General features: G+C 43.1%; 1 protein-coding gene across 2 annotated transcripts in view; it reads left to right on the top strand.

Moving 5' to 3' along the window:
• The window catches only part of AATF (apoptosis antagonizing transcription factor), a 101,533-nt gene extending 76,559 nt beyond the window's left edge, over positions 1-24,974 (top strand). The window contains exons 11-13 of one of the 2 annotated variants that reach the window (XM_077745576.1): positions 2,296-2,367; positions 22,524-22,589; positions 24,632-24,974. In XM_077745576.1, the coding sequence (XP_077601702.1) occupies positions 2,296-2,367; positions 22,524-22,589; positions 24,632-24,695 (202 nt within the window). In that variant the 3' untranslated portion in view covers positions 24,696-24,974. The remainder of the gene's footprint in view (positions 1-2,295; positions 2,368-22,523; positions 22,590-24,631) is intronic. The other variant, XM_077745577.1, reaches the window with a different exon arrangement.
• Positions 24,975-25,589: the final 615 nt, after the last annotated feature.

Below are 25,589 nucleotides of genomic sequence, written 5' to 3'. Positions count from 1 at the left end.
TTATAGGAATTATATATTTTTATAATTAGGAGGTGGCAGACATTTAAAAAAACAAGTCTACATAGAGATTTTGTTTTTGCATCTTATGAAATATGAAGAATTAGAAGCATATAAATGTTCAAAAACGTATTATAGTATTTCCACTCCTGGAATTGTAGATAGCTATTCCGATATTGTTATGGGACAAAGCTTACAATACTAAGTGAAGAAAAGAACTTAGAAAATTTATGTGTGTGTATGTGTGTGTGTAAATAACAGCGTCACTATTAAAACAAACATAACTTATCAAAATGTTAACAACTGTGTGGGTGAAAGAACTATACATTTTGTGTGTGCTTCATTGTTTTTTTTCCCCATATTTTCTACAATGAATTTATACTTTTTCTATTACTCTTGTAATGGGGAAAATCTCATTACTATTTTTCTTATTTTTTTTTTAATTTTTTAACATTTATTTATTTTTGAGGAAGAGAGAGACAGAGTGTGAGCAGGGAGGGGCAGAGAGGGAGACACAGAATCCAGAGCAGGCTCCAAGCTCTGAGCTGTTAGCACAGAGCCTGACTCAAGGCTCAAACTTAGGGACTGTGAGATCATGACCTGAGCCAAAGTTGGACGCCTAACAGACTGAAGCCACCCAGGTGCCCCTCATTACTATTATTCTTGCAAAATTCATTTGTTAAGAGAAAAAAGAATGAAATGTGGGAGGCTTAGATGGGTGGTACTGTAGAGAATCAAATTATTTGATATGCGTAAAAAATGTTTTTAACACTGTAAAGTTAATATGTACATGAAAATACCATATTTTTGTTAAATACCATATTTTTGTTTGTGGATAGTGTTCTTTTCAAGTAGAATTTTGTGGGTTTTTTGAAAGATTTTTTTTAAGTAATCTCTACACCCCATGTGGGGCTCAAACTTAAAACCCTGAGATCAAGAATCACATGATCTACCAACTGAGCCAGCCAGATGCCCCCCAAATAGAGGTTTTTTTTTTAATTAAGAATTTTTTTAATGTTTATTTTATTTTTGAGACAGAGAGAGACAGAGCATGAGCGAGGGAGGGGCAGAAAGAGAGAGAGACAGAATCTGAAGCAGGCTCCAGGCTCTGAGCTGTCATCACAGAGCCCGATAAGGGCCTCGAACTTGTCAACTGTGAGATCATGACCTGAGCTGAAGTCAGACACTCAACCAACTGAGCCACCCAGGTGACCCTAAGTAGAGTATTTTGGTTAGAATTTTATAATATGCATATTGTCATACAGCCTTTTATAATGAACAGAAAGGGCTACCTCCTTTTAATTCTCTTCAGTATAATTTGGTCTGTAGAGGGTCATATAGTTATTCAGCTCCTTTCACTGGAGGATCTCGAAGCACTCCATACAAAAATACCCTTTTTTGGGGTGCCTGGGTGGCTCAGTTAGTTAAGTGTCTGACTTCGGCCCAGGTCATGATCTCATGGTTTGTGGGATGGAGCCCCATGTCAGGCTCTGTGCTGACAACCTAGAGCCTGGAGCCTGCTTCAGATTCTGTGTCTTCTTCTCTCTCTGCTCCTCCCCTGCTCGTGCTCTGTTTCTCTCTGTCTCTCTCTCTCTCTCTCTCTTTCTCTCTCTCTCTCTTACTCTCAAGGATGAATGAAACATTAAAAAAAATTAAAATACCCTTTTTTTCTATTGGTGAAAAATGGAAGTGATGTTATTTAAATTTCCATAACACCATGACTTGAAGATCTAGGGATCAAACTTGTTTTGTACTCAGATGTAATCCTTCACTTAAGGATGGGGGAAATGAAAGACTGGATCTAGTGAAGCCTTGTCTGACTCAGGGAACTAATGCTAGTGAGTATGGTGGTGGTGAGGCATTGTAACTTGGGTGTTGTACCACCACCTACACTACTACCTACTAGTAATGACACTGAAAATGATGAAGGTACACTTAGAGGAGGAAAACAGGATACTCAGGTCTTCTTTGTTTTCTGCCTGGAGTAATGTTTGAGGATTAGTATATTGCTCAAGAGCACAAGTGTATCTACTCTTTTTTGGGACTATGATGTAAATGAATCTGTGTTGAACTTCTGTGATTTACAATGTGCTTTTATCAGACTTTTCTCCTGTAATATTGAAGAACTAGAGGGAAATACAGTTGTGACTAGTATGTGCCAATGAATTGTTCCCTATTCCACTCTGGAGCCAGATGCTCCTGTGGTCAGTCCTGGAGTTTGTTAGCTCATAGAATGTGTTTCCTTTTCTAGGTTAATAGTTACTAATGTTGCTGCCATTTGTTTCCTGCTTTATTTAGGTTTCATGTCCTTAGCAAGCTCCTGAGCTTCATGGCACCTATTGACCAAACTACAATGAATGATGATGCCAGGTGAGTAATAGATTAATTATGTGTCTCAAATGGCTCCATGACAGCCTGATATTGACCTGTTCTACAGCCTGTTGCCCTCTCCATTTCTTCTTATCAGTTAACCATTTGTCACTGGCATCATAGCAAGGGTCCTTGTCACATCTCTTCACCCCATCATTACTGTAAAACCAAAACAAAATTTCTGTAAATATCAGTGCTGCCTTTAGTTGGTTTCTGTTTGCTTTTGCTGTTTTGTTTTTAACTTTAGCCATCTGGCCTAGGATATCTGGGCTTTTCTCTAGGACAGACACATGAGTCAGGACAGCACTAGTACTTGCTCTGTGTTTTTGGGGGTTTTGTACATATGCTCTCCATTATGAAATGGCCCTTGAGACTGCTCTAGAGATGTGTAGTAAGTTGTGTTTGTTCAGACTGCTGTTGAGGCTTTTAAAAATATTTTTACAAAAGAAGTACTTGCTCATTTTATAAAACTGAAACAAGATAGAAGGGTATCCAAGAAATGTATCCTCATAATATTGCAGTTAATAGCCATTTTTTAAAGAATAATTCCTTCTATATTTATTAGTTGGCATTTTACTATATTGTAATATGTTTATATTACTTATTTAGTCATATCCCTTCTCATTAATTTATTTGCTACTCATTTATATCAGTATGAACTCCTGCTTTCTTATTCAGTGAATTATCTGTTACCGTCATTATTTATTTTGATTTGAAATTGTCCAACATTAATGAAGCCCTTTCAGGCTGGCTTTTTGTCCTTCTGAAATATCCCCATTCCTTGAGTACGTTCTTACTTTCTGACAACAGAATGCTCTAGGCTCGCCTTATACTTTCCCTGTTCCAGCCTGGAGTCCACCTTTCTCCACGGCACCCTGATTCTTTTTTGTGGGTTGTGGTATTTAGAAACCAAGATCTGTATGCTAAGGGTGTTCATTGCCACTGGGTTTAACTGTTCCTAGGTTCTCTCAGCATAGGGAGCTAGGAAATGTCTGTATGTAAATATATACATATACATATACATATGCATATTCAGGAGAGAGCCACTGTAGCATCTCTGGATGTTTCCTTTCAGTCTTTTTTTCCTAAACATTTCATTTTATTTATTTATTTATTTTTTATATTTATTTTAAAGTAATCTCTCTACCCAAAGTGGGGCTTGAACTCATAACCCCAAGATCAAGAGTAACATGCTCCACTGACTGAGCTGGCCAGGTACCCCTCCTTTCAGTCTTTATGAGTTCTTTTTGGGTATATTCTTATTTTTCTTTAGAATATAACTAAAATTATATCCTTTTGTGGATTTTTTCTTTAAATATTTTGTATACTGTGAGCATTTTCATGTCACTAAAATGACTATAATATTTTTATGTTACTTATTTAGCCATTCACTAATTGTTAGACAGTTGTTTTTAATTATTGTAAATAATGCTGTGGTAGATATTTGTAAACATAAATCTTTACCAAGTGAAATTATTAAGTCCTTGGATAAACATAAAACAGTCTGCCAGCTCTATTTCTCAAAGTATATTTAACCTTTTTATTTGAGAGTGTTGTTTGCTACTAAACCACATCAGATTTTCCCTCCTGGGCTGAAAAGTAACATATCTGCAAGTTTAGGTGAACACAATGATTATTTATTTTTTCTTTGCTCTTATTCAGTACCCCGAGTACAGAAGAGCTTATGGAGGATTCTGAATTTACTTATAGTCAGAACTTTGTGACTTCACATGATTGCCTGTGCTTTGCAAGTGGATGCTTTTGTCTGGCCGACTGAGGGTTTTTGTTTGTTTATTTCCACTTATTTCTGGATCCAGTCTGTTTTTTAAAAATTATAGAATAAATAGGGGCTCCTGGGTGGCTTAGTCGGTTAAGCGTCCGACTTTCGCTTAGGTCATGATCTCGCGGTTCGTGGGTTCGAGCCCCGCGTCGGGCTCTGTGCTGACTGCCAGCTCAGAGCCTGGAGCCTGCTTCAGAGTCTGTGTCTCCCTCTCTCTCTGACCCTCCCCTGCTCGCGCTGTCTCTCTCTCTCCTAGAAATAAATAAAAATATTTAAAAAAAAATTATAGAATAAATTGAATGCAGCTTAAAATCCCTGTCAAGACAACATGAAAAATTATATTAAAGGAAAGGAAAACTAGATGTTTAAAACTAAAACAAACCCATTTAAGGAAACATTATTCCCCCAAGCATAAAGTGAAACTCAGTTTAAATATTAGTGCCATCTTTTGACTATAGTACTACTACTGGATCATTTAGAAATCAACTTTTTGTCCTTCTTATTTGGGATTCTTCATGAATCACCTAATATTTCAGGAGCACTTAGTTTTCTTAAATCTTACTTATTCACTTAAAATTTCTGAGGGTTGCTACCACATGTTAGCCAAAGATTACTTGAACATGGCTCTGTTATTTAGGATTATATTGGACTTCATCTGTAAGAAACTTAAAACCTGCCTACGGAGGCATAAGCAAATTAGAGTTTATTTTTTTGACAGAAAAATTGTAGGGATAGCATGCAATTACTGCCAGTGTTTTTCTCTTCTCAATGATATAAGGGCCAGCATCTCTTGGTCTTTCTCTTGTGGTCTCAAGATGGCGGCTGCGCTTTCAGCCATCAGACAGGTTCAGGGCAGGAAGAAGAGAGGAAAGAAGCGGTGTCAGATTTACCTACTTTCTTTTATCAGAAAAGTAAAAAAAAAAAAAAAGAAAGGAGGGAAAAGCTTCCCCAGAATTCCCTCCAAACTTCTTATATGTCATTGGATAGAACTATGCTATGTTGCTCCTTCAGGTAGAGCAGGCAAGTGGGCAAATATATTTGCATCAAGAATCTTTACACTGTGTGTCAGCTATACTTCAGTAAAAGAATAAATAAGTAAATAGTAAATACAAAACAAAATAAGAATTTTTGTTGCAACATAGTTTATAATGGAGGAATATAAGAAACTAAATGACCAATAAGCAACTAGTTAAATAAATCACAGTGAAATTATAAACAGCTGTTAAAGGATAAAGTAAGATTAAACAGGCATATATGTACACATATGTATGTAAATGTTATAGTGCTTAGGGAAGTGTTTGGAAAGACCGTACATCATAATATTTACAATGTTTACCTCTGGGGAAAGGAATGACATGAGGGAAGGAGTGAGGAAGGCTCTCAACATTTTGTTTTCTATACTTCTGTTTTGGTCCAGTCTTTTGCCATGAGAATGAACTCATGTAAGTTCGATTAAAAAGTAAGGAGCTCTGAAACAGTGTACAGCAGCTTCTCCACATGTTTGTTGCTGGGTGGAAGGGAATAGAAAACACTTTTATTTTCTGGTCTGTGTTATTTCTGTAGTGTTCAGAATTTTTCTACAATAAGCTTATTCTGCTTTTTATCGCCAGAAAAAGAGGACATTTTCTGTTAGAAAATTGTATCTATAATATGGAGAAGAAATGGGAAGGTCCTAATTATTTCTCTATTAAAGAATATGAATGAAAGATCTCTCCCTTATGGTTTCTGCCCTATGGACCATATGGATAAAACTGGCTTTTTAATACCTGACTAGTGTCTCTTCCTGTTACCCTCTTTTTTAATCATGGTAAAGTACACATACATTTTCTAGCTCTTTTGATTTCTCATTCCCAGAGGCAGTTCCTCCTATGGTTCCTACCTTAACCAGGTCTGGAGAAAGAACCCCTTCTCTTTTCTTTGTTTCTTGGTTCCAGTTTATTGTTCCACACAAAGGCCTAAATTCCCCAGTGCTTCGGGGTTTTTTTGGAGGAGAAGAAAGGCAGAATCTGAGTGCTATTTACCCGTCCTTGAATCCCCAGTTTGAGCTAAAATCATCCAGTTTGAGCTAAAAAATAATTCGCACTTGGTCAAATTTGAATTGAAACTGGAACATAGTTCTCATTAAGGGAGAGAATAGAAGAGATCTTTAACCCAGGCTATTAAAATACCCTTAGTGGAGAAAGAAGTGCTGTCTTTAAAAGGATCTTTAAAAAGGCAGTGGCATCTTCATTTTGTGTCTCCTGTGATGTGGTTGTATGTAGTGTTATCTAGTTAGTTAATTTCTGCTAATAAATATTCTTTTCTCATGCTAGGAATTTTTATCTTCAAGTGATATGTTTGAAAAAAACCTTTTAAATGGAAAGCAGCCCAGTTTATGCCCTTGTGTTACCAAACTTCCCTTTGGGGGCATTTCTTTCTGGATAAACTTTGGATACTAATGTAATGCCTTTATGTGCTTTCGGGTCTCCCGTGTTAGTGAAAGTCCCGTGTAACCCCAGATATTTCATATGTGCTGGTCCAGTAGATCTTTACTCCATTAGGAGGGAGGCAGGTGGTTTCTATTGCAGGCCTGATGAACATCCCCAGTATTGAGAGAAAACAAAAGAAATCCCACTTTGCCAATGCATTACATGTTTGCATGCAAGGAAGGATATTACCATGAGCCTAAAAATGATCACTGACTTTGGCAAGTCCTTGATACGGGGCAGCTTAGCTCTCAGAGCAGCTACTGTTTGCTCCTTGAGTCGTCTTTGCTAAGAGGGCAAAGTATCATATGATATTGCAGAGACAGGGTTATCCGTGGGCTAAGGAGGAGAAAGATTTGGTGTCTCTTTGGGAGAGAATCCCTCTAAGTATATTGTTCCCATCAAAAACAGGTCAGGGTGCTACTTGCATGATTTACAGGATTGCTGTTTGGCCTCTTTGACGACTAAAGTTATTCTAAGGCTTATCAGCATTTTTAGAAACAGCTTACTTTACATGGTGTGAATCCCCTGAGGTGCTGTCAGACCAGAGAGAGTCTGAAGTAGAAAGTCAGATGATCTCTTATTATGGTTCTAACAAAATGAAGAATTTGGAGGTTGTGGAAATAATCTGGGGTTTTTTGCCTATGTTTTTGAAAGTCTTTTAAAGAAGTTAATTCTTGCTTCTCTGTTGTGTTGATGTGGGTCAGATAGTAACATGCCGGTGTTAAGAGGGAGGAGAAGCAAATTCTGAGGGAGACCTTGCAGACAGGTCCGGAGATGTCCCTCACAACTGGCTTCCTCAGATTTGGGAAGGGAGTCCACGTGTGCCATGTCCTCTGTTGGCATGGTGTGCCCCTCCACAGAGCATTCTGGCTGTCAGCATGGTAGGGGTCTGAGCAGCAACTAGCAGCTCGACGTGCGCCAGAGAAAACTTGGAGTTCGCCTCACATTAACTACTGCTTCAGACAACTGTTCTTATATAAACCCAGTTCTAGTTCCCTCTAGGTTATTCCATTTTCTTGAGAAGCGGTGGTGGTGGTGGTGTTTCAAGCTTTGTTTCTTATTACAAAAATGATAGCCATATTAACCCTTTATAGGTACCCCATTCCTTTGCAAAGAACTTAAGGAAATTCTCAGTAGAAACCGTAAGACTTTCCATGTTAGCCCCTCATTTTCTCCCCTACAATAAAAAACCACTTTTCCTACTCCTATTATGAAGCTGCTGGCATTGAAAAAGAGCATGGAGGGATGCCTGGATGGCTCAGTCAGTTAGGAGGGGCGTCTGGATGGCTCAGTCAGTTAAGCGCCTGACTTTGGCTCAGGTCATGATTTCACAGCTCGTGAGTTCAAGCCCTGTGTCGTGCTCTGTGCTGACCACTCAGAACCTGGAGTCAGTTTTGGATTCTGTGTCTCCATCTCTCTCTGCCCCTCCCACACTCATGCTATATATCTTTCCCTCCCTCTCAAAAATAAACATTAAAAAGAATTTTTTTTTTAAAGAACAAGGAGAGGATCCTTTAATGATAACTACTAGGCACCAAATACATTATTGTTTTACATCTGGAGTTTTAGAAAAGAAACGTACTAAGGTAATTCAGCATTGTAAAAGTGCTTTGTCAACATCACTGCCACGTTGTTCTTGAGGTGTTTTGGTATAATAGAATTCGTACAGGCAGTTTATCTTCCGCTTGCCATTTGTGTGTGTGTGGGTCTGCACCCTAAATATGGACACATTCTACCACTCTGCTTATTATATTCTTTTCCCCCTAATTGGTAACCCAGAGGTTACTTAGACTATTTTTTACTCCCCTTTGCCTACTTTACCCCTTTATTTAAGAGAAATAGGCACTGAATCATGGTGAAGTATTCTGGTATCGTTTGCTCTGTATTGAGAGCACATCAGCTAATAACCCCAGAAGCACCCTCCACAGGGCATTTTGCTGTTTAAAAACTTGCAAGCAAGAATGGTTAAGATACAGATGCTTTCTCTGAGGCTTCTTATCTCCTAAAAAGACACAGGTTATTCTGACAGGTGAAACAAGTCCGGGCAAATATGCAACATTGATCTAATCAGCAGGAACGAGAGCAATATTTTCACTGGTGCTGCCTTTTACCAGTGTCATTAAAGGCTCCCATTACTCTTTTATTAGAGGCTCCCTCTCTTCCTTATCAGATTACAGAATGAACATAACTCACAGCAGTGATTTGATCTCTTGTTAAAGAGGATTACAGCTTTGCATTAACTCGGATTGACACAGTTTATAATTTGCTTGTTGATACTCAGGCGAGTGGCATTCACATGTTTGACCCCCCAGCAGTGCTGAGGGAAAAGGACCCCCATATATCATCATTAAAGATGGCGTCCAGCACAGAGATAGGAGGCCTGGGGGCCTTCCTCCTCTGGTAATGTCAGAAAGGACAAAGGAAACATTCCCAAGTTCAAACCTGAGGCATGGGCCAGAGAGTTCTAAAACTGGATTGAAAACTGCCATTGTTTTTTCTGTTCTTCCTGATTTGCTGCTGTTCGGTCTTACACAATTCTAGTGAATTTGCATTCTCAAATTGAAGCCTTGGTTCCAAGCAGGATGTAGAGTGATAAAAGCACATCTTCTAGAAAGAGATTGTAGATGCTGAACAGATAAATCTTTCCTCAAAATGGGGCTTCTTGACTTTAGTTCTCATTTCCGTTAAATTCCTATCATTTCTTCAGAGGATTGTGAGTCCCTTTTTCCCCCCACAAAGGGATGTTTCACGTTCTTTAAAGTGAATGTAAATGTTTCTCTTAAAGACTTTCTGTTAAGTTCGGATGTTTTATTATTACTGTCTTTTAAAATATAATATCTTATAATATTGTATTAATTACTGCTAAGTATCCTGCAAGTGCTAAATGTTTTTCACCTTTAGTTTTTAAGTCCTGCATCTCCCACAGTGATCACTGAGCCAGTTTTAGGTTGCTAAGATATGTAGATCATTTCTGTTTCTAAGTGCGTTCATCCTTTGCTCTGAGCTTTCCAGCCTAAGTCTGCAGTGAAATGACACAGAGTAATACCGTCATAGTCCACTTATTGAACATTTACTATATGCCAGAAACGGCGCTAAGCCCTTCATGTTCCTTTTCATTCAGTTCTTAAAAGAAACCACGGAAGTGGTTGACGTCTGCATTTTATGATAAGAATACTGAGGCATAGAGCAATTAAGTAACTTGCCCAAGTTAAATAGCAGGTAAGGAGTGGAGCTGGTGTATGCATTTAGGATGGTGAATTCAAACCTGCTGCTGTCTCCAAGACATCAGCAAGCTTTTAGGAACATCTGGGCTGATGTGCCAAATGGAAGCTGCTTCTCCCCAATATGTATATAAGAACCTTTCTCTCAGTTAAACACTTGTTTGTGGGGGGCTCATTTGGATTAAAATGACATTTTGTTTTCCTTTTTTAAAATTTTATAATAGAGATGTTTTTATATAGAGGGGGTTTGCCTAATAAGTCATTCACATTTTAGTGTGAATCACAGTATGATGTGCTGTTATGGTTACACCATTCTCCTGATTGCAAAAATACTAAACCTTATAATCAACTTGGAAACCTGATCTATTGTATCAGCTTGCTTTTATAGTTCTACATCTGCCGTATTCAGTACCTGTCACCTACTTTCTTTATAGGTGTATCTTTTTTTTTCCCCTCTGTAATAAAAACAATACATGGTTATGGAAGAAAATTTGGAGACTACAGCAAGGACAAAGAAAGAAAAATTCATCTGTTATATGCTATTGAGAGTTAAACATTAATACTTCTTCCTTCCTCCCTCCCTCCCTTCCTTCCTTCCCTCCCTCCCTACCTCCCTCCCTTCCTTCCTTCCTTATGTGAGAGGTAGAGGAAGGGAGGGAGAGAATCTTAAGACTCCACACCCAGCACAGAGCTCTATGTGGGGATTGATCTCATGACCCTAACTGAGATCATGACCTGAGCCGAAATCAAGAGTTAGATGTTTAACTAACTAAGCCACCCAGGATCCCCTTTATATGTTTTCCTGGAGAATTTTCCTGTGTGTGTATTTTATAAAGATATATACATATATGTTTGAATTGTTTTTTCTGGTTAACTTTATATTTAATCATTTTAACAGCATTAAGTATTTTTAAAAGCATTTGAATAGCTTTATAATACTCAGGAAATACCGGACATTTAGATTGTTTATGATTATTTTTATTTTTTTAAAGTAATGCTGCAGTGAACATATTTGTACAGAATTCTGTGTTCTGGGAGTGCCCCATGTTGGGCTCCACACTGAGCTTGAAGTCTGCGTAGGATTCTCTCTCCATTTCTTTCTGCCCCTCTCCCACGCTTGTATGCTCTCTCTCTCAAAAAAAAAATTTTTTTTTAATCTCTGTTCTAAGTTTTGCTAGTGTCTTTAGAATAGATTCTTGGAAGGGTAATTCCTGGATCAAAGGCATAAACTTCTTGATTAGTTGTACTGATTTACATGCCTCCCCATGCCCTTGGCCCCCCACCCCCCCACATCCTTACCAGTTGAGGTTTGTCATTACACCTTTGCTAATTTGGAGGGTTATGTTTCTTTTTCTTTCTTTCTTTTTTTAATGTTTTTTAAAATTTCTGAGAGAGAGAGAGAGGCAGCGTGAGCAGGGGAGGGTCAGAGAGAGAGGGAGACACAGAATCTAAAACAGGCTCCGGGCACTGAGCTGGCTGTCGGCACAGAGCCCGACGCGGGACTCAAACCCATGAACCGTGAGATCATGACCTGAGCTTAAGTAGGACGTTTAACCGACTGAGCCACCCAGGCGCCCCAGGAGGGTTATGTTTCAAAAGTGTTCAAAAGTGTTTTATGATGTGCTAAAAGTTATTTACTGCTTTATAAGCTAGTAAAAAGTGACACTTTACTGACCTACACTGTGCTAGCCACTGAACTAAGTATCTAATGTTTATTTTCTCATTTAATAGTGAACTTGAAGAGTGTGTATGTTTATTAATCATTCATACTTCTGTTTTATACTTGTTTATTTTTATTTTTAGATTTTAGTTTTTCTTTGCAGTTTGTATCAATAATACCTATTATGGTGCTGTACTGTATTTCTTTTTTTTTTTTTTTGCAGATTTTTTCCCCCATTTTGTTTGCCTGTTGATGCTAATGATTTTCATTGGTCATATATAATTTTTCCTTTCTTATGTAATCAAATATATAAAAATCTTTTTCTTTAGAATATTTTTAATTGCTTTTATGATTATTCAGTCAAGCCCTGCCGTAACCAAGGATCAGATATTCACCTGTATTTCCTTGGTTTCATCTGATTTTTTTTTTTCTTTCTCTTAATCTGCTTGGAACTTTAATAATTCTGTTCACTGGTCCCTGTGTACTGTTTCTGCTTCTTTTTGAGTCCCACCTTTTTTGCTACTTCCCATGTGGACTGTTGGACCTGCAGCCTCTTAACTGCTTGGTGCCGTCCGGGCAGGCCTGTGGATCATTGCCAGAGTGAACCTTCCCAGCCCATCACTCGGAACTACTGTTCCTCATCGTCTACAGAACTCCAGCCGTGCTGTTCAGCTCTGTCCCTCACAGTCCCCACCCATGTCATCCTGCCCTCGGTGTGCTACCCCCACGGCCCCTCCCCCACCCCCTCCTGCTTGGATCTCCTGACTCTGCTCACTGCTGAGGGGTGTCTCCTCACCCCTCCCCAACTTCGGTCCTTTACTGTTAGAATGTTCATAGGCCCTGACCGACCTCAGCCTCTCCAGGGAGACCTAGGATCCTCCATCTAGGATCCTCCATCCCACACTGAGCTGGGGGGCTCACTCTCTCTAGAACCTCTACTTACTTGTTCCTCTCAAACAGTATTTATTAAAGCTCACAAAAGCACTTGATAGGGGTTTTCTTCTCACTTAGAATGCTTACCTATGGGGTACCTGGCTAGCTCAGTTGGAGAAGCATAGGACTCTTGATCTCGGGGATGTGAGTTCGAGCCCCATGTTGGGTGTAGAGATTACTTGCATAAATAAACCATTTAAAAAATGGGGGGGGGAGAGAATGTTTAACTTTTAAGTCAAAGTAGTACACATATGTTTACTATAATCTTGTGCTTGGTTTTATGCTTCTACATTTGGAATAATTCTAGTTTTATCTTGCGTTAATTATAGAACATTTTTGTAGCACAGGTATTATTTGCAAAACTTTTTTTAAGGTCTTTTCCCAGTTGATGCCAGTCTCTCTCAGCTAGAGGGTTGTTGCAGGAGGGTGCATGTGCGTGTGTTTTGCGCTCACACTCATCCATGCCACCCCAAAGAAGCCTGCCCTTATGTGGCTTCATCTCCTTTACAAAGTGAAAATCGTCCTTCTTGCTCATGAGAGTCTTTTTTTTTTTAATGTTTATTTATTTGAGAGAGAGGGAGAGTGTGTGAGCAGGGGAGGGGCAGAGAGAGAGGGAGGCACAGAATCTTAAGTGGACTCTAGGCCCTGAGGTGCCAGCACAGAGCCCAACTCAGGGCTCGAACTCACGACAATGAGATGACTTGAGCTGAAGTCAGATGTTCAACCGACTGAGCGACCCAGGTGCCCGCTCATGAGAGTCTTGAGAATCAAATGTTCTTTTTAAATTTTTTGTTTCTGAGAAGGACTGTTTTAAATGTAATCTGTACGATTATTTAAATGAACAAAATGTGGGGGGGCGGGGGGGGCCACCTGGGTGGCTCAGTTGGTTAAGCATCTGACTCTTGATTTCGGCTCAGGTCATGATCTCACAGTTTGTGAGTTCAAGTCCCACATCAGGCTCTGCAGTTGCCGGTGCAGAGCCTGCTTGGAATGCTCTCTCTCCCTCTCTCTCTCTGCCCCTTCCCCACTTGCTCTCTCTCTCAAAATAAATAAACTTTTCAAAAAACTAAAAAAATAATGTGTGTTTTCACATGGATAAATATTATGTCATTGTCCCTTTGCCTGCAGCACAAACATACCCATTTCTGTGCAAACCTGAAAAAAGTTGACTGTAGATCTCCTGTCTGAAATGCCTTTAAAGACTCAGCTTATAAGTCTATTTACAATATGCTGGTAAGACTATTTTTGCAAACATTCTATAAGACAGATGAGCAGAAGCTTTTGCCTCTTTTACTGGAATCTCTCTGAATCATGTAACTCCTTTAATAGACTCTCCCCTGCTCCCTTAGCACTTCGTACTTGTCCGTATTACAGTGTTGTGTTCACCACTAGGCTGTGCCCTAATTAGCTGTGGGTTACACCTCCATACTAAAATATGGCACTGCTTGAGGGCCAGCTCCATATTTTCTTCTTAGCAGTTGGCCATGTTGGGAGATGTTCAGAAATGAAGAGTCCAGCTCTAGGGCCTCTCATTCCCAACCCTTTACTTAGAGAGTTTCTGAGGTCATTTTTACAGAGGATGAACTCTGGGAAACGATCTTTCAGGAATATTCGAGTATTTCCATCACTTCCAGGAGTACACATATAAACTTGTATTCTGCTTTGGCTTCCTCTTGCACATCTTGGCTGTGATATCTACACTGGGTTTGGTTTCTGTGGCCCTCCTACAAATTATTGTAGTAACAAATTGTAGTAACAAAAAAGTTACTATGGAAACATGGAGACTATATACCAGGCTCTGTCATGACCAGCTATAGCTTTAGGTCATCTTTTTGGACTGCTTTCAGGATTTGTTTGGTTTCAGAAGAAAACAGTTGTGGAATGGATTCTGTATGTGCATTAGCAAGGCATAATAGTCCCTGGTTACCTATTGTTATTTTTAGTGTTGGTAGTAAGTGTCAAACCAAAAAAGGATATTTAGATAAAGGGCATTGCCTCATCCTACTTTGAGTTCAAGGTGCTGGGAAGCACTGCATTTGTAATGGGAAGCTATTACTAAGTACCCTGGAAAATGAGGTCTTGAATGAGCCATAACCACACCTTGTGTTTTATCCATTGTCTCCCTCTGGGGAGCTGAACACTTTATAAACATTAACTCTTTTACCCTCTGGGCACCTCCACTTAAAAGGTAAATAAGACTGAAGGCTCTTTCTTCTCCAATATAGATGAGGCAGCATCAGCCCAGTGAGGGAAATGACTTGATCAGAGGCAGGGGGGCTGTTCGTGGCCTGAGGTGTTTGGAGTCCCAGCAGTGGACCCTGACAGCCGCGGTGGCCGCTGACACCCAGGAGACTCCACGCTGTGTGGTTCCCCTTTCTGCTTCTCAGGCGGGTGGGGGTTGGGCCTTTGTCTCATGTGGAATGTGAAATGCTGCAGGGACACTCAATTGTTCTTCAGTGCTTTGTGCTCCTTTATAAGAAAGAAGAAATCGATAAGCATTTTCTCCTGCACGCACTTGGCAGCGCACTGCCTCCTCGCCTACCTCTCTGTCCTGCAGGGGGGCCACAGAGAGGCATACTACTCCGTTTGCACTTAGCAATTAGGCTTTTTAAAACCAGCCTTCTAACTGGTCTGGATCATCATACTGCCGGCTTCGGTGACTGGTTGGTGAGCCAAGTCGGGGGAGATGGCCCTGTGGCAGACATCTGGAGGCCACAGCATCCCGGTCGCTACTCCTGGGGAAAGTTACGGGACAGGTGTCTTGGACAAACCTTTTTTCCAGGATCCCTGGGTGGCTTAGTTGGTTAAGTGTCTGATTTTGGCCCACGTCACGATCTCACAGTTCAGTTCTTGAGTTCAAGCCCCGCACCAGGCTCTGTGCTGACAGCAAAGGGAGCCTGCTTTGGATTCTGTCTCGCATTCTCTCTCTCTGCCCCTCCCCTGCTTGCATATACTTCTCTCTCACTCATAAATAAATAAACATTATAAAAGCACTTTGTTCCAAATTTCTGATTTACAGAGAAGAGGAAGAAGTACTTTGAGGATACTACTAAAAGTAAAAAAGGACTGACAAATGCAGGGCATCAGTTTGCATTCTATCAATTAATATAAGTAAACTGCCCAAGCCAGAGCTCTGTCTCAGAGCATATTTTATTTTTGAATCAGAAAATGTGGTATTGGGATGCCTGGGTGGTTCAGTCGGTTAAGCTCCCGACTCTTGATTTTGTCTCAGGTCATGATCAAGCCCCACATTGGGCTTTGCGCTGACAGCATGGAGCCTGCTTGTGATTCTCTCTCTCTCTGTCCCTCCCTCGCTTGCTTGTGTGCTTTCTCTCCAAATAGATAAACATTTAAAATATATATATTTATTAAAAAGAAAATGTGGTATTGATACCTGTAATTTTGTAGCTTCCTGCCATTAAGCAGTTAAATGTGGGCCTTAAATGATAAAGAATTTGCTGCCATTATTAATAAATGGCAGTTTAGGTGACAGCAAGCCTAGCCTTGCAGGGTCAGGGGATGCAATCCCTGCCTAGGTGAGGATGCCAGAGCCCCGGCTGTGGGTGTCCTGCCCACAGAGATTGTTAGAGCTGAGCGTGTGGATGAGATTGCCAGGGGAGGCTGGGAGAGGGAAGAGAGGAGAGCCAAGAATAGAAGCAAGGAAAAGGTCTACACCCCTGCCAGGAGGAAGATGAAAAAGACAAAGAGGGAGGAGGAGCACAGGAGGGCACAAGATCCTTGCACCCCAGGGAGGAGTGTGTCAGGACTTGTCCCAAGGGCCTGCGGTACCTCACACCATGCTGTCATCCTGCTGGCTGGTGCCTGGGGTTTGTGTGCTGGTGTGGAGTAGTACTGGGTTTTTTAGTTAAATAAGTGCTCCAGCTGATTACCAGAGGTAATAGAATGCCTTGCTGAAACTCTGTGGGTTGCCAGTAAATACCTTCACTAATTTCCATGTGTTTTGACCCCCAAAAGTAGGAGTTAAACTGGAGCTGAGAGATGCGGCACACGCTGCCCGCCAGGCCCCGGGTCGCTGGGCAGCAGCCTTGATAGGGACACAAATGTAACTTGCATGTCAGTCTCCCCTTCAGTACGGTTGGAGGAAGTGATTCACGTCTAAGCAGTGAAGCATCCCCTGGCTTTTAACAGGAGCCGTTAGAGGGGCTGCTGTTTGAACAAGGAGCTTCATCTTCCTGAAGCCAGCAGTCACAAAACCGTAAACACAACACCGGCCAACTCTATTGCCAGGATCGTGGTGGCTTGACGTTAATATTAAACATCTCCAGCAAGGCAGAGAGCTCTGCAGCCCAGCTACAGAATAAAAATAAATAAAAATAAAGAGAAAACCCTACTAAAAGCGGTGAGATGATTTGTCGTCTTTCCTTAGCTAGGCCATTTGTCTTCTCTCGCATCAAATCTGTTATAAAACAGTCAAACTGTGAAAGTGGAAATCATCCCAGGAATATGGAATATTAATGCACAGGAAAGGAGGCAACATCCCTTTTGTCTAGAGTGCCACTCCCCCCCTCCACCACCTTTTTTTTTTTTTTTGCTAGTCCACCAAGGTAAATTATTTTTCTTTAAAAGAATTTGAAAGGCTCAAAGCTAGTGGTAGGGATGACAGAACTTTCAAGTGTTTTTCTTCCTTTGTTAGAGTGGAGTGAGTGTAGCCGACTTGGGAACCAGGATGGAGCACAAGTGAGGAACCCCGGACAGAGTCACCCCTCGTTCCGTCTTGCCTCCCTGGCCTTCTGCCCTCTCCTTCCTTTCCCCAGCCTTCCAGTTCCTTTGTTTGGGCCCTCAACCTGCTTCCTTGAGCATTTATAAATCTCGAGTCTGTCCGATCTTTAGGAGACAGGCCAGAGGCCACATGTCACCATCTGTAATTTAAAGCTGCAGGGCTAAAAGCATTTGCAGAGGTTTTGAAGGACCTAGTTCTGACCTGACCAAAAGAGAGAATTGGAACAGACCTTCTAGAGTCTCCTTCAAGCCCGGGGAGGATGGTGATGAGAGCAGACACACTAGGTAATTTATGGGCGCAGTTTGGGGTTAGCCACGCCACTGGCCGAGGCCTTAGAACTACGCGTGTGCTGCCACCTTGTGGTGGATTCGAGCGGCTGCTTAGAGGCTTGCCTGGTCTCCAGATTTAGGTAATTAGTGATGGATGTGGGCCTCCTCGGAGTCCTCTCTGATACTTTGCTAACTTGATCCTCTTAAGAAGTAAGTCCTAGGTAAGAGAAGGCTGCTTTCTTTTTTACCTCAGTGTGTGTGTCTGGGGGGGGTGGGGGGGGAATGGAATTGTGATGAGATCAGGAAAGGAGCCTGCTTTTTGTTGCTGGAGGATGTTGGAAGGAGAATGAAGGAGAGAGTTAAGGGCTGCCTTTCGGGCTACATTCAGGACCCTGATTTTGTGTCGTGATTCTGTCTGTTGTCCTGACTAAAATGAGACCACCTCCGTGTAAGGGCTGTGTGTGTGTCTTCACTTAAAGTCCAGTCTCAGAGACGAGTTCCAGCATGTGTCTGTCCGTGCCCGGATGCCATTTCTGTGACATGCTGGGGTTCACCCTCTGCCAGAGCCCCCAAGGAGCACAGGGCAATTGCTTGCCATTTGGATCAATATATTTCCCCTGTCAAACCACAGAAGCATTTCTCAGATACCTTTCTCTCATCCGTAAAGTCACTGATACAGAGTGGGATGGATTTGGGTCAGAGGAAGCAGAAGGAATGAAAGATTAAAGGAAGGTACCATTTTGTGTCTTGTGTTTTGGGGAGCAGACCACAAAGCATTCAGAGGGTCAGGAGGACCCCACTGGTCTGCATCAAGGCATAATTGGCAAGATATATTGTTCAGTCAATATCTGGAAGAGAGTGGGAGCTCCGTGAAGGCTGGGGAAGTGTGAGAACAGAGGAGGGAATAGAGTCCTATTCTGCCCACTTTGGACTAACTAGGCTGCACCAGGTGTGTCAGGATTGGCTCAGAGGGTCTGAGGGCCTTACTGTTGAGAGGACGCCGGGCTTCATCACAGCAGGAATGAACTGTTTCTTTTCACCCAGCAAAGAACAGACTTACTTAGGAGAAGACATTAAATAATTGAAATGCTGCCGCAGGGAAGGGCAGTCAGCGTTGATTCTCTCTTGGCTCGGGAGGGTCAGGGGCCCGCAGGTGGCAGTCACAGAACGGCAGAGTTGGGTTCAGCATGAGGAAGAACGTTCGCATGTCTCTCCTGATGGAGTGACCCGATGTCCTGGACACATTTACTGGGTCCATTCACCTTCCCAACTCAGCTTCTTCTGTCATCATTCACGGCCTCGTCTTCCCCTACAAAGTCTGATGAAGCTCACATAGGCATTCAGATGGGTGCAAGGTGCGTATCACACGTTTGTGTTATATTTTGAGGCAGGGACCTCCTCTGATCATGTGTATAAGCTTCCACAGCACAAGTGAGTACACTGTTTTCAGAACACAAACGTGAAAAAAGGCAGACTTCAGTAACATCACGGCTGATTTTCCCTGCTGGTCAGTGTGAATTTCCATTCCGGCTGTTCCTACACTGACCCCCGAGGGTTCGGATTTGATCAGGATTCTGCTGGTTGGAACCCTTAGTCTCTCTCTCTCTTTGTGTGCTTCATCACCCTTTTATTCTTAAATGGCTACCTAAGGGCTAGAGTGAAGTGGCAGCAAATGCTACACCACTTTTGTGTGCAGCACAAGGGTCCTCGGGGTGCAGAGAGAAGGAGAGGCTAGAAAGGAGGAGGGGCCAGGACACATTCTGGGATGAGTCTTGTATATTTAGGAAGACACCCTCCCCCGCACCCCCGCCATGAAGCAACAAATGAACAATTTCAAATTAATCAAGGGCAAATTACGTGTATAATTTTAATCAGGAAAGCACCGATATTGTCTCCGTTGGCACATTTGGAAGCCTGGCTTCCAGCTCCCGCCCGTAATACTTGCTCAGGGAACACGCTGTGCTTGGGGGACTGTGCAGGCTCCTTCAGGGAGTGGTGGCATTGCTGCCTTCTCAGTGCCTGCCTCTAGTGACAGGAACAGGCAGGTAGGGCCCCGGGGGGGTTCTTGGCAGCTTTGGGGTTTCCGGGCCACAGGAGAAGGAGTGCGGTGTTCTGGAGCACAGCCAGTACAATTCCTTCCGTAGCCCGGTGCTACAGGCTACTGACCTAGCAAATTGAAAGCCCCACACAGATCATGTGCAGGTTTAACGTGCCTCTTCGTGCCGATTGCCCAAACAGCAGCATGAAAGACTTTGCGTTGCAGTGGGAGGTTCACACAGGGAACCGAGGGGAGCACGCTGGGGTGCACACCCTTGGGGCTGCGGTCTTCCGCACACACGCTGTCCCCCACTTCGCTGCAGGCCGCTGCGAAGCATGCCCACCACACAAGTGATCACTCTGCACAGATCGCTCAGCTATGGTACTTTGAGTGTCTTGAGGAGAATCCTGTAATAAATAAGCTGAATCCTAATACACACACACACACACATTCTGTCTTTATGGAAAATGGCTGCTAATCCATGATCATTTTTTTTCCAGAAACAGGTTTTATGATAATATAGTAAAAATATTAAATTAGAAAATGCCTCACTAAGGGTTATAAAACCTTACTACACTAGAGATAGGTAATTATCCCCTCTACAGCCTAAATGACAGTTTAAAAGAAATAAAAATGTTAGTGCTCATTACTTGCTTTTGTAGGTTGCAATAAAGGGTAAGTTAAATTTTAATTCAAGGAAGAGCCCCTGCTATCGACCTTCTACCTTAGGTCCAAGTCTTGTTAATTACTCCATGGGTTATTCTCCTGCTTGACACGAACATTAATACATTTTCCACAGTGGACGTTCCCACTGGCCACTGAGACCCCGAGTGTGAGGGGCAGGGAACAAAGAGGGGAAGGCGGTGCAGCTCAGTGATTCAAATGTTGATTCTTGAAGTGATAGGGAGCAGGAAATATGTGGTTGGTTTTTTTTTACACCAAGTTCATTATGCATAGCCTTAAGGGGACCTCAGGTATTAAACTATACACTTAGCCTAGAGAAGCAGATGGAGACAAGGTTAACCTGAAGGATTGATAGTGTAGCTTCTCTGAAGGGCTAAATCCCGCCTAGGAAAGATGCTGCAGGGGAAAATGTTCCATGTAGCAGAAGGCAGTCTGACCCTCTGTCCCATGGTGCTTTTTATTGCCTAGTTTTATTTTTAGTTTTGTTTTCCTTGGGATGGGGAAAGGATTGTGGACACATTCCTTTTCTTCTCAGATGCTTTTACCTTTCCCTCAGCACCGGCACCACATCACACGCCTGTTTTGGTCTGGGGGAAGCGCAGTGCTCCCCACCCAAGTCTTTACACCGGGGTGCAAAGAGCCTCCCCAAGGGGAAAGTAGATGTGCAATTTTGGGGAATCGTTTTCCAAATGTGTGCATTTTCCCAAAGCGAGGCTGCTTGGGCAGCAGCTATGGTCTCCCCCACCTGACACACAGCTTCTCCTGAGCCCCTCCTCTCTGATGTGGGGGCTCCTGCACGCTCCAGGCCCCCAGCAAGATCGCGGCTCACAGCACTGGTATGGGATTGAGAATGGAGGGCACTAGGCCTGGTGACCGGCCCTGTGGGGCAGATGGCTCCAGGCCTCTATTTTCAACAAAATTGTAGGAGAACCTAATTGAGCTGTCAGCTGGCAGATCATTAAAACCAGTTTTGGGTGGCAGATCACTATGTGATTTTGGGGGGCATATAATTCAGAAGAAATGAAAAGAATCGGGTGACGTTGCTGTGATGAAATTCTCTGATGCCCATCCGCTTGTTCACGTGACTTTTCTCCTCGCTTGTGTTGGCAAAAACCAACAAGCAGGGATGGACTGGACGCTGAGCGCTCTTTCGTCCTGGCCTAAATGCTGTTCACCATGGCTGCATCCACGGCTGTTGTGAGGACATGCAGCTCCAGTAACATTTTATATGTTTACGTGTGTTAAATGTTCATCAGAATTATGTTTCATTATACTGTTGTATGTGTCGATTTTATCCTAATAATAATTGTGTAATAATAACACAATCCAGACATACTTTTTAATTACCTGGAGATTTATGGTGTCAAGAAATTAAAATATTTTCATTTCAACTTCTGAAATTTCAAAAAGTGTTTCAACTTACGTACTTGTTTTTTGTGGTCAAGAAGTATTAATAGGGTGATCAATAAAAGACTTTCAAGCATAAAACAATTAGGACAAAAATCTGTAGGGAAAAATCAAATGGAAATACAAGTTTAAAAAGGAGAGGATGCTGTAAAATTTCCAAGTTGAAGAGTATGTTTATATGTTGTTTAAATGAACGATGATGGGTATCAAGTCAGTATGGCATATAGATTCCATTGGGTGCATTACAGAAGAAATGTAAGAGTTCTATTTCAAAAGTTAGTATTCACAATGTTTTGGTAATTATATCCTTTGTGACTATTAAATTTATTGAGAAAATTTTTTTGTCAACTTAAGAATGTGTGAGGGGGCTGCGTGGTTTTATAAAACTCTGGGGCTCAGGCCCCAGACCGCCCCCCGAGTGGCCGTGGTGTCCCTCAACCCGCCCGGCGCATGTCCTGCCTCATGGAGCCTCTGCAGGCAAGATGGGGCACTGGGGCCACGTAGAGCAGAGCAGTTGAAGCCTGGGGGCTTCTTCCTAGTGGTACCACCCTGCTGGGGCTGAGAAACAGGGCGGGGCAGAGAATCCAGCGGGGACAGTCAGTTCGAGGCCATATTCTTGGGAAGCGAAGGTAAGGCTGCAGTGGCTAGTGGAGGCCTTGGGGGGCAGGGGAGTCTGAGATGCTTTGAGGGTAGAGACGGTCCCTGATTGGTGGCAGGTGGTGAGGAAGGCACAGAGCTGCAATTACTAAGAGGTTTTAGATTGGAATAATCCCTTACTCTAGTCTCTCAAACTATTTTAAGATCCCAGACCCCTCAGCTTCCCAAGTTGCTTTGCCACGAACAGCTGCATATGTTTGTCAGCTTTGTCCACCTGAGTGTGAAATGATGTTCTATCAAAACATGGGTTTCTGTATTTCACTTTCTGCTCCTGACATGTGAACCCTACTCCGGCCAGTAACTGCTGCCTTGGCCCAGGCGCTTCCCTGAGATTGCAGTGCCGAGTGGAAGCATTTGCTGCGCGGTAATGATGGGGTCTGGGGCAGGCGAGCGGGGCGAGGTGGGAAAGGGTGTGATTGCCAAGGCCTGAAAGCAGTCCCTCTCAGCAGCTTAAAGCCATACTGTCCTTTCTGTTGTGGCCTCTCCCCCTCTTAATGCCGTTGAATTTTTTGTGCTGAAACGGCTAAGAGAGCCTTGTGCTTATTGGCAGATAGGCCACAGCCACAGTGCGATACGGGGAAGCATCTTTCATGTGACGGAACTGGTGATTCGGAAGCCACTGCCTTTGGAAGTGAGGCTGCCTGCCTCTCATTTGCATCCGATCAGAAGCGCCTTCCAGGCTTGTGCTCCCCAGCTGGCCAGGGTGAACAGGCAGGTGTGCAAAGCACAGGAACAAAAGGAACCACCGAGCCCCCAGTGAACCTGCAACCTTTGTCTGTAGGCCTCAGAGCTGCTGGCCAGTCAGGGTGAGGGTGAGATTCCTGTGATGATACTGGATATGCGGTTTCCTAGGCCGCACACCTCTGCCTGCCCTGCGGCCCCCAGTATGATGGGGTTAGGCTCTGCGCTGGGCCACTGCACTTTCATTAAGATCTGTCCTCCCTTAAAAGTTTTAACATACTATTTTTGTTGTTGATTTTTTTTCATGTTTATTATTTTTGAGAGAGAGAGAGAGAAACAGCAAAAGGGAGAGGCAGAGAGAGAGGGAGATACAGAATCAGAAGCAGGCTCCAGACTCTGAGGTGGCAGCACAGAGCCCGACATGGGGCTCGAACCCACAGACCGCAAGATCATGACCTGAGCTGAAGTTGGCTGCTTTAACTGACTGAGCCACCCAGGAGCCCCATTGCTGGATTTTCTAATGATCCTACCTCTGTTCCTGCCCACAACCACAGCAGGATGGCTTCAAAAACAGACTTAAAAGTTTTTGTGTCGAAGTCTTACTGAACCAGAATAGCTGTTTGAATGGTGGTGCTTGGTGTTTTGTTTTCTGTGAAAAGCAGATTTGCTGCAGATGCTCTCTGATTATGAGGGCACTTGTAAAAGCCTGTTTTCGTAGCCACGGTGGCTGGCTTTTACAGTCCAATCTTGAAAGTGTAAAACAGAGCGGGCACAGCTTTTCTTCTGGGATCTTTCCCTCACTGGCGCAGGACCTCAGCCCCCTGTGCCCGCTGTCCCTCCAGTGGCCAGACCTTCACGCGGAGTGCAGCTGTGGGTCACCTGCCTCAGCTGGCTGCGTTCCCTCTGTGGCTCTCGACCCTCCGCAGATCTCCACAGGGAGAACCTGCTCTCTGTCCACAGGGGAAAGTGTGCTGGTGCTCCTGTGACAATGGCAGGAGGGACCCCACCCCTTTTCAGATTTCCAGGCCTTGAAACGTGACTTTGGCCAGGTGGCTGGATGTGTGTTGCATTTGATAGCAGAGACAGAGGTTGGGAGTAATACTTTTATTTTCAGGGACCCAAGACCCTGGGATACTATCATTTTCTAAATTTCGAAGCCCAGCTCTAGAAATAAATGAGCCAATCGAATTATTTATTAGATTGAAAATAGATCATAGGGGCCAGGGGAGTGGGGAAGAGCCTTGCTTCTACCACCAAACGGCTGCACGTGTGATAGTAATTGGAATCTTGTTGCTGGGTCATTTTCATTGTTTTTCAAGTACTGCCAAGTCCAAGAAAATGTATGAAAACTAAATCATATCCACCTACATCCCATGTCTGATTGAATCCTCCTCGTCGTGCGGCAGTCTCATACATCCTATTAAAATATTCAATCTTGTTTTCTTACTTGAAGAGCCTGTCTGTAAAGGGCAAACTTATAGAAAACTCATTCCCTGGAGACAGGTATCTAGCCACACCGGACTATTTACATATTTTACTATTTGATCGCTGCTTCTAGGTTCTTCCTTCCTTTGTATTTGTGGGTAAGGGCTGTGGGATGCATTTTTAATTCCACGGCTGTGTTTGTTGTGTTTGCAATTGAAGAAACCGATTGGGGCGTTTCCCAGCTTCTTAGTTCTCATTTAACCTTGAAAAGTTAACCTGTGTGTTTTGTCTGTCTTCTAGGACAGAGTTGTATCGATCTCTGTTTGGGCAGCTCCACCCTCCTGACGAAGGCCAGCAGGACTGACAGCACCCATCTCTGTTGCTGCGTGCCTGAGGCAGGACCTCTGAACACACCACGACGCCTTGGCCAGGGTGGCTCCTCCTCTGGCCCCGAATGGAGGAAGCAGCCCTCCAGCGGGGTCCAGCTCGTTGGGAAGTCCCGGGAAGGGGTGCGTGCAGAGCACGTGCCTGCTAAGTCCCAGGAAACCTGGAACCAAGTGTCCCGTCTCTCCTGCCCCAGTCTGCCGAGGACCCAGGCCCCGTACCCTTTAACCGTCACAAATAAAGAGCATTGCCACTGCCACTGCTGCCATGTGTAGTTTCTTAAGCAGCAGAGTAAATCTGGTTGAGGGCTCTAGAGGGCTGACGGGTTTGTTGGGAGGGTTTTCACCTTTTTTCTACTCAGATGGCCTCCTCTCGCAATATGAAATCTCACAGAAGCAAAAATTCTGGGCTGGAATGCTGCTTTCTAGGTGGATAACATTTGGTGATTGATCATGGCTCCGAGGAGCAGGGAATCCCCAAAAACCATTGAATTATGCCCACGAGACTCTGTAATGTGGAGATATTTGCTTATTTGTTGCAAATACAAATCCCCACCTTCTTTTTTTGTTTCCTCTTTTTACCCATAAAGATTCTTCCAGAGCCCTTTTCCACTCTCCCCATTCGTAAGTCACTTTATTGAGATAAGCTCTGGTGTAAATCTAGCAGGAGGAAATGATTCACTTGTTTTTCATCCAGAGGTCAAAAGCTGGAAATTAAATCCCCATAAGGGGGATTTATTGGCATGCTGTGGTCAATATGCAATGAAGATTATCTTGCATAAGTAATGTGTGCGCACTGCCACCCGCGATGACCGCCTCCCGGCGCTGCTGCCCGCGTCTTCATGTCGTGCTACAGAATTGAGAAGAAGCGGGCG

This window comes from Crocuta crocuta, unplaced genomic scaffold (assembly GCF_008692635.1).
Source record: "Crocuta crocuta isolate KB4526 unplaced genomic scaffold, BGI_CrCroc_1.0 scaffold333, whole genome shotgun sequence".
In the NCBI taxonomy this organism is placed as follows: Eukaryota; Metazoa; Chordata; class Mammalia; order Carnivora; family Hyaenidae; genus Crocuta; species Crocuta crocuta.
Note: the sequence above shows the minus strand (reverse complement) of the source record. Positions and strands in the feature narration are given on the sequence as shown.